The sequence below is a fragment of the Cyprinodon tularosa genome, unplaced genomic scaffold (genome assembly GCF_016077235.1).
Source record: "Cyprinodon tularosa strain WSP-4 unplaced genomic scaffold, ASM1607723v1 ctg140, whole genome shotgun sequence".
Classification (NCBI taxonomy): Eukaryota; Metazoa; Chordata; class Actinopteri; order Cyprinodontiformes; family Cyprinodontidae; genus Cyprinodon; species Cyprinodon tularosa.
This window is the reverse complement of record NW_024038221.1, coordinates 1182215-1195567: the sequence shown is the minus strand read 5'-3', so window position 1 is coordinate 1195567 and position 13353 is coordinate 1182215. Positions and strand designations below refer to the sequence as shown.

Here is a 13353-nt window from a genome sequence, read left to right as displayed (position 1 = left end):
AATTTTAAAACTGAGTGGGTTAAACTCATCCAACCACAACAGATAGCCTGGTAAAATAAACTCAGCCTCTCACTGTTAGACTTTCTAAAAATGATCAGGAGTTTTTAAAGTTACCCAAAAAAAGCACCTTTTTCGATGGAGGATGTCTGATCAGCCAGTTGGTAGTCACATTTTCCATCCCTTCTTTAGATATTATATTGAGTGGATTTGGTTTGTTTAATCTGTAAGAGTTCAGAGAAGTCAAACTAAGAAGGCCACATCTAAAATTGCACAGTTCCCCTCATGCAGCAGCTTCAGGTTTCTGTTTGTCTATTAGAGCCAAAAAAATGTTTGATACAGGCTGCAGTGGCCGAGCAGATGAATCCCACAAACCACGGGACAAACTGGAAGTGTTTTAGTATAACTGCGCCTCTACACAGACCTATGGGAATACCCCTCCTGCACTCGCTGTTCTCAGAAATCTTTAGTCTCTTCCATTCCTCTGTGTATCACTTTGCTTGATCAGCTGGTCTTCCCGTTACACATCGATGTCCTTGTACATAGATTTAATTGAACTTGATGCATAATGTGTTTAGAGGCTCTTTGGGAGAACTATCCCTCACTTCAATATAATCTGATTGCTTTCCTCTGGCTCTTAAAATGTTTTCTTCTTTCCCTATTTACCATTTTTTTGCCACGGCACTGAAGTCCTGCCTGGTGCATCTCTTTTCAGCTCATGCTTTTCTTTTTTTCCTCCATCTGTTCTTTAGCTACTTATTAATATTCGTCATCCTATGTAACTTATGGATTTGTGAAGCGAAGGTGCAAGCCATGAACTTCAGCTCAGTGGATCCTTTTACCAGTAATAGTGAAATATTTCAGCCAGGCGACGCAAAGTCAACTGTTGGCTTCCCACACAGTATTTCCTTCTTGTTTCTGGTATCTCGGCATTAGGAGAATGTATTGCTTCACATCCAGTATTACAGTGGAAAGTGTTTCTTTAGTCTATTTCAAATTATTCCACTGGCAGCTGATTTCTTTAATGGAAAGCTATGTTAACTTTTAAGTATAACTGTATATCATCTGTTTTTTAAATTTTCTTATTTTAAAGAGCCAAACTTAAAAATATACAGTCCTTAGGGCTTTCATTGTTTGGAGACAAAAGTTTTAGCAGATTTTTTATGACAAACTCTTTAAGGAATTTGAGATCTAGGTGCATGAGAATCTATGAGCGACTCGCTGTGTCAAGAACATTAGAGCTGCAGGTATCAGTTATTTTGGTAATCAATTAATCCTAACTCTTTTTTTCATATAATCTGAAAAATATCATTGCTAAATAAACATTTAGAATAAAAATATACTTTTTATTTTGCACTTTTCAAATGAATTTGAAAAAATATAAAAAATACCTACATATACATGCATAAATAGACTTTATCTTAGGTTGGAAATTAAATTTTGAGTTCACTTTTAAGTTTTGGCATGTTTTAGAGTCTATGCACCAGTATTTACGATTCAAATTACCAAATGAGTTGACACTTATTTCCAGAATTCCCCCATTGTGAGACAATAAAGGGATTTTTTAAAAATTCTATTTCAGTATTCATTTGAAATGATGTAATTGCATCTATAGAGGAGATATAGACCAAAGAACATTGAGTTATCTGAAGCTGAATAAAGCTGAATAGTAATATACATATTTAGGTATATTTCTCTGTTTTAGAAAGTAAAGCTTTATTTGAAATGCTACCTTTATAACACACGGCTGTAGATAAAAATGTGTAAAATCTGAAAAATAACCTACTGGTTTATGTGAACGTATTATTATAACGCAAAATAAACCATCTTAGATATGAACAAAGTTGTATCTCTTTTGAAACAATCTCTATATTTCAGTTGTCATTATGTGGCCTAGACCATCTTAGTGCTAATACAAGTATTGGCAGTTAAAGTCAATATTATAACCTCTGCCCATTTGGACCTTTATCAAGTCTTGTAAACTGGAAATATATCAATGTTCCCTAAATTGTTGCCTTGGGGGCTTTATAGAATTGGTATAGTAGATGAGACGGCTTTCTAAGTTATCTCTCAGTGTAGAAACTTCTGTTGACCTCAAGCCACTCAGATTCTGTGCCGCACCTTTCATCTTTCACACTCTGGGATCCTTCATTTACAATCTATTTTCTAGTTCTGGTTCTTCTTTAAATACTTCCTTTATAGTCTTTAGAGTGGCTTATTACAAGAGGTGTGATAGTTATAGTCCTCGATCTGTTTGTGGGGGGAAAGAGGAAGTGATGAAACTGATCTCCACACCTTATTAATCTCCTATAAACTCATGAGGCTGCACTTTTCACTGTTTCCTTTGCACCCTTTTAGCACAACTTTTCCTCCCCATCATTGCCTTATGTACCTGAATACAGTGATCTGTGAAGTTTTCATTTTTTGGCCGTGATTATCAACATTTCACCAATTTAAATATAACTAACTTTCTGTCTGTAGAATGTGTGCATCGCATCCCATGGATCGCCCCTGAATGCGTGAAGAGCACATCAGCCCTGAGTGTGGCTGCTGACAAGTGGGGATTTGGAACCACCCTGTGGGAGATCTGTTATGATGGAGAGGTTCCACTCAAAGAGAAGAAACTAACAGAGGTAAAGAAACAAAAACAGAATAACTGCAAAGCATAAGTGTCCCAGTTCTTCCAAGTCAGTTTCTCACCTTTCTTGCATACAGACGATCATGTTTTTCTTGTCCTTTTTCGTACTCTTTGCTGTGAGCAGAAGGAGAGGTTCTACGAAGCAGAATTCCAGCTCGCCACCCCTGATTACAAGGAGCTTGCTGAACTCATGACCCGCTGCATGAACTATGACCCCAAGAAGAGACCCTTCTTCAGGGCTATTGTCAGAGACTTGGATGAACTAGAGGAAAAAAGTATGTCTAATAACATTTTTGGGTTTCACCATTGATATTTAAGCTTTTTCTCACAAAAGTGAGTGAAATCCTCACACTGTTGTTGATTTTGTGTTTTGTATGCGAAACAACACTAAAGATGTGACACTGAAAAACTAAAGTATCCGGCGTACAGCTCGTATAATGGTCTCAGTTTGCTGTCTTCTTGGAAAGTAGACAAACTCAACACACCCATTAATGTCCAAAAACCGTTTAGTCAGCCAACCTCCCTGCTGTCATGTGGCTCGTTAGTGTGGCTGAGGAGCAAGTGTTTTAGATTTGCTGTTATTGCTCACACTTTCTCATCCTTTCTTGTTGCGCTAGGTTGAAATGGGGCGGGGCTTCATCCTTTTAGTGCTCAGACCATACGCCACGTACTGTGGTAAATTAATGAGTATGGATTTCATCTGAGGGGAAGGCCTCGCCTAAAGATGACTGATGAAACGTAGACAAACCCATTTGGTTCAGATGGTGTCGACTGTGCGGCAAACATCTTAACTACAGTCAGTTTAGTTGACAGTGGGGGTGTTATGGTTAAGGGCAGCTTTGGGGAGCTCTAGTTCCCTGAAGGAGACATGATTAGCAGCATGTATTACGATTTACTAAAGCAAAGACTGATCCCCTGCCATCAGAAGCTGTGCCACTGGCACTTATGATGATGACTCCAAACGCATCCCGTAGACTACTGCTGTGCTAAAGAGACTGAGGGTGAAGAGGCTGGACTGGCCAAGCCATGTCTTCAGACCTACATCCCATTAAAGTTACGTAGTCTGTTATACGCCTGTACCAAAAAGACCAAAATCCATTTGATTATGATCAAATAAAGCTATATACTCCCAGTGTCTGCCCTGATAGTGGTTAAGTCGTCATTTTTGAGCCCAAATAGAACCCCAGTACTGGGCACCATGAGCTGACTTAAACAATCTGAGCTACCAGTAAGCCAAATGACCATTCCTCACACTGTAATGCCTTGCAGAAAACCCACCGCTCAGAGATTTGGGCTTAAAAGCATTGCTTTCACCAGTAGCACTGTTTGTAAGGACATGTAGCCGTCTGTTTATCGGATTCACTGCGACATCACAATGCTTCCTTTTGCTTTAGCTTGCTCCAACAGTCAGACTGTTTCCCCCCAGCAAAACTCTACTTTTATCCCTTTTGGAATCAAACATCATCTTGTACCTTTTTACTCTTAATCTTTGACTTTTCTTTGCTTTGCTGGGAGTTCCTCACTCACTCGCCTCCATTTCTTAGGTTTGTTGACCAGCTGTAGGCATCTGCAGTGACATGATCCTGCTCACATGATATTATAGTAAATGTACACAGAAAGGCCATATTTACTAACAAACTGAGCAAATCAAAGCTTAAAACAAGTAAAACTATCAGGACGTCATCATTCGTCATAAAAAAATTAGATACAAACAGAGTGAGTTAATGCATATACATTTTTAAAAAGTCAAATAATGTAACTGCACTTTAAAGCATCATGTTTAGATAAAAGCAAGAAGCTCAGGTTACTAATATCCTTCAGCTCCTTAATAAGAACATCCAAATAATATTTCTGGTAAGCTTTATGCTGAAGAGAGTTAAGAGGGTTGAGGAAACGATGATGGCCACAGAAATTATTGACTCTTGTATGTTCTCATTATTTGTTCCTTAAGTTTAGATGCAAACGCTGTATGAGTGACTTTTACGACACAGAAACTGTCCAATTATGGAAGCTGTACACTGACTACTTTACATTATGTCAAGATGTCATATCGTCAGTGTTTTCCCATGATGGATATAATAAAGTTAGGGGTTTAACTTTTTCAATGTGTATTTATACAGTTTACATACAGTGGCTGTTATATTGTGTCCAGTTCTGCTCTTTTTTCCAAACATCAGCAAAAGTTAAAGAGGACTGCAGAATTAAATCATAAAAATAGCCGTGAAAAGCTGAGGATCCAGACGACATATTTGCGGTGTTCTTAACCTATGAGATACAAGCTGAATGTGATGCGTGGTTTGTTTCTCACGCAGCAGTACTTCATTTAGAGAGGGTTGTTTACTTGCTCAGATGTTCAGTAGGAAGTTCACTGGGTGCACTACTAGTGATCTTCCCCCTCTTAGGGCCCCACTGAGAACCTGGTCAACTCGTTCCTCCACCTAGTGGCCACTTTTGGATGCTGCAATCTCTTTGTAAGCAAACAACTTCACAGGGATCACATTTCAAAACTTCCACAGAACCATCCATCTCTTTACCCGAGCTGAATGATGGGAAGGTCTGAAAAGCCTTTTTAGACACTTGGTATAAAATGCCAAGGTTTCGCTTTACTAAGGTAGCTGTCAATTACATGGAAGTGCAGACAAACGGTTGCATAACCACAAACATTTCTAGAGAATAACCTGACGCTGTCGACCACAGTAGACTGACTATGATGAAGCTATGTATATGTCGTAAAAGCTATTTACCAAATGGTTGTTATAGGTTACTTACACACAGATGGATGTTTTTGAGCCTTTTTTTTCTCTAAAAAATTTGTCTTACAGGAGCGATAAGTGATGATTGATTATTTAAGAAAGAAGTCAAAATTGGTGATGGGCGTACAGTAGAAGCAAGCAACCAAAGCCCCTTTCACACCTACAACCTGACCTAGTAATATACAGAGTCAGGGTTGTGTCTGAATAAAGTCAGAACGGATTTATTGACCCAAGAAGGTTTATGTCATGCAGTGACAAGTGGCTTGATTTCAGGCTGAAACAATTAATTGGATTAATCCATTAGTGAAATATTCGTCAACTAATTAACTGGAGTATAGAGATTGTAAAACATGCCTTTAGCTGACAGAATAATTACTGCTCTAAGTGGGTCGCTCTAAGATTGTAAAAAAATTTTTAAAAAAAGTCATCTGTCAATGTGCTTTATCCAGAACAGAGTTTCACCTGGTTTAATTTCATTAAGTCTTTAAATAACCATTGGCTATCCGATTGTTTATCGATTTATCAAAAAACAAAAAACAAATCGACAGATTAATGAACTTGCTAAATAATTGTTTGTTGCAGCCCTAGATTAATTACACAAACTTAGAAAGGCCCAGTTGTAATTTCAAAATTTGTGTAAATGGATTAATGTAAGATTAATGTTCTCTCCCTTTTGGTCATTTCTTGAAATGCACTGAAATGATTTTTCTTCAGTAATTTCATAATTCTTCCAATAACTGTTCAGAATTGGTTGGTTCTTACAGCCATAATTTCCAGCTGAAACTCTTCTGTAGAGGTTAGCTTGACCAGTTAAAGCCGCTCCCTTTCATTACTGCAGGTGATATTAAAAATGATCTGACCTGTAAGAAACACAGTAAAACCTCTTCAATCCAGGAATGTGGTCCCGGTAAATTAGTGAGACTTTGGTGTAGAAGGGGCTACAGATTCCCTTTGCAGAAGAGCTCATACTGCCACCACCGTGTAAATACATTGTTGAATAAGCAGTCTGCTGTCATTAGCTGCAAGCATTCACTGTTTAAGGCTTATGGGGCACATTTTGACATAATTACTTGTTTATTTGCAAACAGTGTAGAAGATTTTCCAAAAGATGCTTTCTTGCTAACAGCATTATAAAGTTCCGAGTCACTTCATTCCTAAACGTGAAAGGTGACACTGTTTGGCTAATTATTTATCTTTTGCAAAAAAAAAAAAAAAAAAGTAGGATGGCCTGGCTTTTCACATCTTGTTTTGGTTTACAGACAGTGTTCAACAGCCCCACCTAGTGGTTCAAGTTTTTTTGTTGCTCTTTTAATAAAGAGTGTGTTTAGGACCTGCTTAAAGCTTATTTTTGTTAAACGGAAGTTTTATATTTCTGTTTCTCAGATCCATCCATCAAACCACATCCTGCCGTAGAAGTGGACCCGACCGTGTTTGAAAACAGATTCCTGAGGAGGATCAGAGATCTTGGAGAGGTAAACGAATGCTGGTCTCTGTTCTGTTGCTGTTGTGATTGGTTTCTTAAAGAAAACAAAGCCACAACCCTTTACAAAGCTAATCAGAACCCTTTTACCATCTGACTAATGCTGTTGTATTTTAATTTTCTGCTTTTAAAAGCCAGACACCGATGAGAACAATTGAGTTTTTCCACTCAAAAAGCTCAACAAATACTGGAAGAATAAGTTTAAACCTGTCCACATGCCTTCTAAAAAAGTTTGTATACGTTTTTTACGCAGGGTCACTTTGGTAAAGTGGAGCTGTGTCGCTATGACCCTCGGGGAGACAGAACAGGTGAACTGGTGGCTGTAAAGTCACTGAAGCCTGAGAACGGTGAGGAGCAGAGCAGCAACCTCCTCAAGGAGATTGAAATCCTGAAGGCACTTTACCATGACAACATCGTCAAATACAAGGGCATCAGTGAAGAAGAAGGTACAGCAGAACGCTGCCACATATATGCTTACAGAAATGAACATGTCCATAAATGACCAATATACAACACACTCCAGGTAGCAGAAACAGCTTGTGTCACTGCTCGCTATAGAAGCATCTTTTTTCATAGCGAGGCTTGGATAATGTCAGAATAAACACTGAACATTTGGAAATAACTCTTAATACAGCCTTACATGAAATTATACCCTGGAAACAATATTTGATGTTTAGAAAATGTTAAAAATCTCTCACCTAGTCATATTTATTTAAAAGATAAATAATGACAAACTATCAAATTGTGTCTTATGTTTCATATTACTGAATAATTTCAACTTGTAGGTGAGCGATGCATGTGTGATGAGTTTGGTTCGAATCCTATTGTATGAAATGAGAGGCAGGTAGCTGATGGGACAACACAGTGACTGTTTTCATTTACAGGTGGGAAGGCTATAAAGCTGATCATGGAGTATCTTCCATTGGGCAGTTTAAAGGATTATCTTCCCAGGAACAAGAGCAAGACCAGCCTTAACGATCTGCTCAGCTACTCTATCCAGATATGTCGGGTAATTACAGTCACTGCTCCAGGAACCTTTGTGCTGTCCTTTCTTCTGGATGATATGATTGTTTTTTTTAATTTCCACTTCCTTTTAGGGAATGGATTATTTGGGATCCCGAAATTACATACACCGCGATCTGGCTGCACGAAACGTGCTGGTGGAGAAAGAGGGCTCGGTGAAGATTGGCGACTTCGGCCTCACCAAGAGCCTCAAGGAAAATGATGGATATTACAAAGTCAACGACGACCATGACAGCCCTGTTTTCTGGTGAGTAAAGGAAGACAGCGGGACTGAGATTATTAGGAAAAGGTCTAATATTCCCTTTAGCTGTGCTTTAACTGTCAGCTGATGTAAGAAACTTTTAAAATGGGTCAGTTTTCCTTTTTAACACCATTTTTGTGTGTCAGGTATGCACTGGAGTGCCTGACTGACAGCAAGTTTTACCTGGCTTCAGACGTCTGGTCCTTTGGAGTGACCATGTATGAGATCATCACCTACTGCGAATCCTCCAAGAGTCCGATGACGGTTCGTCTTCCCTCCTCTTTAGTCAGATCATTTTGTATTAAAACACATCTTCAGCTAACAGTGACAGAGACTTTTCTTTAGTTGGCCACAGACTTTGGAATACTTTGCTCCTCCATATATGAACAGCCTCCACAGTGGAGTGTTTAAAGTCTCGTCTTAAGACCCATTTTTACTCTTTGGGCACTGCTGCCACTTTCTGGGGCGACAGTGACGTCGAATGCAGGAGTTTGCCCTGCAATCGGAGGGTTGTTGGTTTAAGCTACGGCTTTCAGTGTCACCGTGTCCGTGGGCAAGACACTTAACCTGCATTGCCTACTGATGGTGGTGAGAGGGCCTGATGAAGAAGAGCAGTATATAAGTACAGCGCTGTTTCCTTTTTATTTATTTATTAATTTTAAGTTCTTAAAGGTATTGTGGAAAATTTGCGCACATTTTTGAAAAGAGCCGCCCTCTCCTTTGTCCATTTCTCCTCATGGATGTTCTGTTTGAAAGTTATTTACATCACTCACACAAATTTACTTTCCAAAAGAAGATTTGCAGATTTGCAGTGTCTTCTGCCGAGAATTACTTCCCCTCTCGCACACTGATGAGAAAATGATTGACATATGAATGAAAAAGGAACCTTAGAATATATTCTAAATGTTTATCAGAAATGATATAGAATGGTGTTGATAATCAAAGCGGAAAATGCCATCCACTCAGCAGAGAATACAGGTGCTGGTCATAAAATTAGAATATCATGAAAAAGTAGATTGATTTCAGTAATTCCATTTAAAAAGTGAAACTTGTATATTATATTCATACATTACATACAAACTCATATATTTCAGATGTTTATTTTGTTTAATTTTGATGATTACAAATGACAACAAATGAAAATCTCAAATTCATCATATCAGAAAATTAGAATATTACTGAAGACCAATAAAAAAAAAGGATTTATAGAAATGTTGGCCAACTGAAAAGTATGAACATGAAAAGTATGAGCATGTACAGCACTCAGTATTTAGTTGGGCCTCCTTTGGCCTGTATTACTGCAGCAATGCGGCGTGGCATGGAGTCGATCAGTCTGTGGCACTGCTCAGGTGTTATGATAGCCCAGGTTGCTCTAATAGTGGCTTTTAGCTCTTCTGAATTGTTGGGTCTGGTGTATTGCATCTTCTTCTTCACAATACCCCATAGATTTTCTATGGGGTTAAGGTCAGGAGAGTTTGCTGGCCAATTAAGAACAGGGATACCATGGTCCTTCAACCAGGTACTGGTAGCTTTGGCACTGTGTGCAGGTGCCAAGTCCTGTTGGAAAATGAAATCTGCATCTCCAAAAAGTTGGTCAGCTGCAGGAAGCATGAAGTGCTCTAAAACTTCCTGGTATGTGGCTGCGTTGACCCTGGACCTCAGAAAACACAATGGACCAACACCAGCAGATGACATGGCACCCCAAACCATCACTGACTGTGGAAACTTTACACTGGACTTCAAGCAACGTGGATGAAGTGCCTCTCTTCTTTTCCTCCAGACTCTGGGACCTTGATTTCCAAAGGAAATGCAAAATTTACTTTCATCAGAGAACATGACTTTGGACCACTCACCAGCAGTCCAGTCCTGTTTCTCTTTAGCCCAGGCAAGACGCTTCTGACGCTGTCTGTGGTTCAAGAGTGGCTTGACACAAGGAATGCGACAGCAGAAACCCATGTCTTTCATACGTCTGTGTGTGGTGGTTCTTGAAGCACTCACTCCAGCTGCAGTCCACTCTTTGTGAATCTCCCCCACATTTTTGAATGGGTTTTGTTTCACAATCCTCTCCAGGGTGCGGTTATCTCTCTTGCTTGTACACTTTTTTCGACCACATCTTTTCCTTCCCTTCGCCTCTCTATTAATGTGCTTGGACACTGAGCTCTGTGAACAGCCAGCCTCTTTAGCGATGATCTTTTGTGTCTTGCCCTCCTTGTGCAAGGTGTCGATGGTCGTCTTTTGGACAACTGTCAAGTCAGCAGTCTTCTCCATGATTGTGTAGCCTATAGAACTAGACTGAAAGACCATTTAAAGGCTTTTGCAGGTGGTTTGAGTTAATTAGCTGATTAGAGTGTGGCACCAGGGGCCATCAATTTTCAACCTTTTCACAATATTCTAATTTTCTGATATGATGAATTTGAGATTTTCATTTGTTGTCATTTGTAATCATCAAAATTAAACAAAATAAACATCTGAAATATATGAGTTTGTATGTAATGTATGAATATAATATATAAGTTTCACTTTTTAAATGGAATTACTGAAATCAATCAACTTTTTCATGATATTCTAATTTTATGACCAGCACCTGTATATTCATCGGACACCAACTGTATCAGATCGACTTAAACGTGTTCATAGTAAAAATCGTATTCATTCGAATGTATCTGTTCATCAAAACTCTCAATTTAAGCGCATCCACGCATAAGAAATAGGAAATTATTAAGAAAATGTTTCAAAGTTCCCTTTAGTTCCTATTTCAATCAGTTTTGTCATCAGTGTGCGAGAGGGGAGGTATTTCTCGGCATAGGGTCAGGTGAAAATGGGGACGAGCACGTAGGAAGGCGTTACATCAACATATCACAGGAATGATTGGCAATTAGGAGGACCACTTATTTGATGATCCACCCAGAAAAAGAACATCATCCACTTTACCTTTAACTGATTTTTTTGTTTTTTGTACAGCACATTGGAAACATGTTTTGTTGTTAAATGTGCTATATAAATAAAGTGGATTGATTGGACATGAATGTTAAACTAACAGTGTTAGTTAGTGGTGCAGGATGAATGTTTGATTTGGCAGCAACTAGGAGATAATGACCCTTTTATTAATAAATATAGCTCATTAGCTTTTCCTGATTTTACTGTCAAGTTTTACCACTAAACACTCAAATGTTTGAACCATTTACTGTACATTCAGTTCCACAGTCCTAAGGGTTGTGCTCTGAAGTAGGAGCCTAAGGAAGCCTAAATAAAAAGGCACCATTAATTCAAAAAAATTAAAGTCTACTTGATTATTTTTTTAACTTCACAGCGCTTCATGTATATGATCGGGCGAACTCATGGGCAGATGACCATCCTCCGCTTGGTGAACATTTTGAAGGAGGGAAAGAGACTTCCTCGTCCTGAATCCTGCCCTGAGCCTGTAAGGATCCTCATTTATTATTTTAGAGAAGCTACAGAAAGAGCATCAGTTTGAAATGGACCATTTTGATGTTCCAGGTGTACGAGCTGATGCGAAAGTGCTGGGAGGCGGCTCCGGACAAGAGAATCACCTTCAAGCGTCTGATCGAGGAGCTGACCATCCTGCAGCAGTTCTTTCAGCAGAAGAACAGCCTGTAAGTCTCCTGCTGCCAAAGGCGCTGGGGGGTGAAGTTTCAGCAGCCGGCGTGGGACCAGGAGGAGGCCCCCCCCCCACCCCAAGTTGGTCTCAGACCAGCAGCTGCATGTTCATTTTCAGCAAAGAGAAAATATAACCGGCTCCTCCATCATACTCGCATATAAACCTTCCACCTGGTGGCAAATCCGGCCAAACCCTCACTGTAGATTCCTTTCATTATAAACCTGATATCTCTTCTTGTGATGAACATTTATGATATATTGAATTTGACTTATATTCCACATAGAATTGTTGCTTTTTGACGAAATCTGAAACTTGTGAGATGTAGCGGAGCTGTGAGAGTCATAAGGAGCAGTGTCTGACTGCATAAAAGAATGCTTTCTGTTTTCTTTTTACGGTTTGTGCTGCAGCTGCATCATGTTAACGAAAGTTATCACCCTACCTGTGATGTGGACTTCTGCTGCTGCTCGTTCAAGGACTTCTTTTTGAGAGAGAAATGGCACGATCATGGTGTTTTTATCGGTTTACAGAGAATTGATGTTCCAGATGTGCTAATGCAGCTGAAAGGGGGATTTAATATGAGCCAGTGATAAATCTGTTGTAGGATATCCAGCTTAAGCAGAAGAATCAGCTGCCTAATCAGGATTTCCTTTGGAAAACATAAATCAGAAGGCTTTGAAGTTCATTCATCTTGGTTATTGAAAATGTTTATCGTCTAACTTTATGGAAGACGCAAAGAAATCATCCTTCGCATCAAATGTTTAAACTGCGTTTGCACATGAGGTAGTTCTTTCTGTTTATTGTGCACTTGATAAATGGTCCCAACTTGCAGGAAGTTTTTAGGAAAAGTGTTTCTAAGAGAGACACTTGGTGGCGGCAAAGCTTCAGTTTTCCTTGGAGCTTTGCAATCTGCACGTTCAGGTCTGTCAGACTGTTATGCCTGTAAATGTTAGCCTGATGCAGAGCCACAGCTACAGATGTCAACAGGACATGGATGGCCTGGATTTGTCCAGAGCGCCCAGACGTCTTGCATACCTTAAAAAAAAAAAACAACAGTTATGTATGTAACATGTAATGTTTAAGCATTTAATTTTTATTTTTTACTCTTACAATATTTCAGAATTATATAAAGTATTTTATCCACATATGTGAAATTGCTTGGAGCTGAAGGGACTTTTTCTGCTCTTGAATCCCCCCATGGGTTAGTCTGACATGGAGACACACGTTAAGGATCACACACAGTGACATTGCGCTTTAATCCTCATTTTATTTAGGAATGTAAAAGGCAAATCCTTCTGCTCTAAGAAACAAAAAAAAAAAAAAGTATAATTTTTCCAAAAAAACACATAAATACACAATGAAAAAATGTCTGAGGTGTTTTTCTTTATTCTACTGAAAATGGGTTTTATATAATAGTACAGCAGTGTAACGTCATGCCAGCTCTGCTCTAGAAATACCTTAACAGTAAAACAATGTCATAGAAAATTTCTCAAACTACAGTTGGCAATAAAAAAAGAAAAAACACTCTTGAAAAGCAACATTTGTGTTTGGACCAGTAAAGAGCCAACCAAACCTATTTACAACCATGTTATGGTCAGAAAAAAA

The 13353-nt window shown here is 39.0% G+C and overlaps 1 protein-coding gene across 1 annotated transcript in view; it reads left to right on the top strand.

The window, feature by feature from the left end:
* Window positions 1-13091, top strand: part of jak1 (Janus kinase 1) — a 55226-nt gene extending 42135 nt beyond the window's left edge. Inside the window, exons 17-25 of the mRNA XM_038278377.1 lie at window positions 2479-2630; window positions 2760-2910; window positions 6772-6860; window positions 7122-7314; window positions 7753-7877; window positions 7966-8138; window positions 8279-8396; window positions 11443-11553; window positions 11631-13091. Of these exons, the coding sequence (XP_038134305.1) occupies window positions 2479-2630; window positions 2760-2910; window positions 6772-6860; window positions 7122-7314; window positions 7753-7877; window positions 7966-8138; window positions 8279-8396; window positions 11443-11553; window positions 11631-11750 (1232 nt within the window). The 3' untranslated portion in view covers window positions 11751-13091. The remainder of the gene's footprint in view (window positions 1-2478; window positions 2631-2759; window positions 2911-6771; window positions 6861-7121; window positions 7315-7752; window positions 7878-7965; window positions 8139-8278; window positions 8397-11442; window positions 11554-11630) is intronic.
* The last annotated feature ends 262 nt before the right edge of the window (window positions 13092-13353 follow it).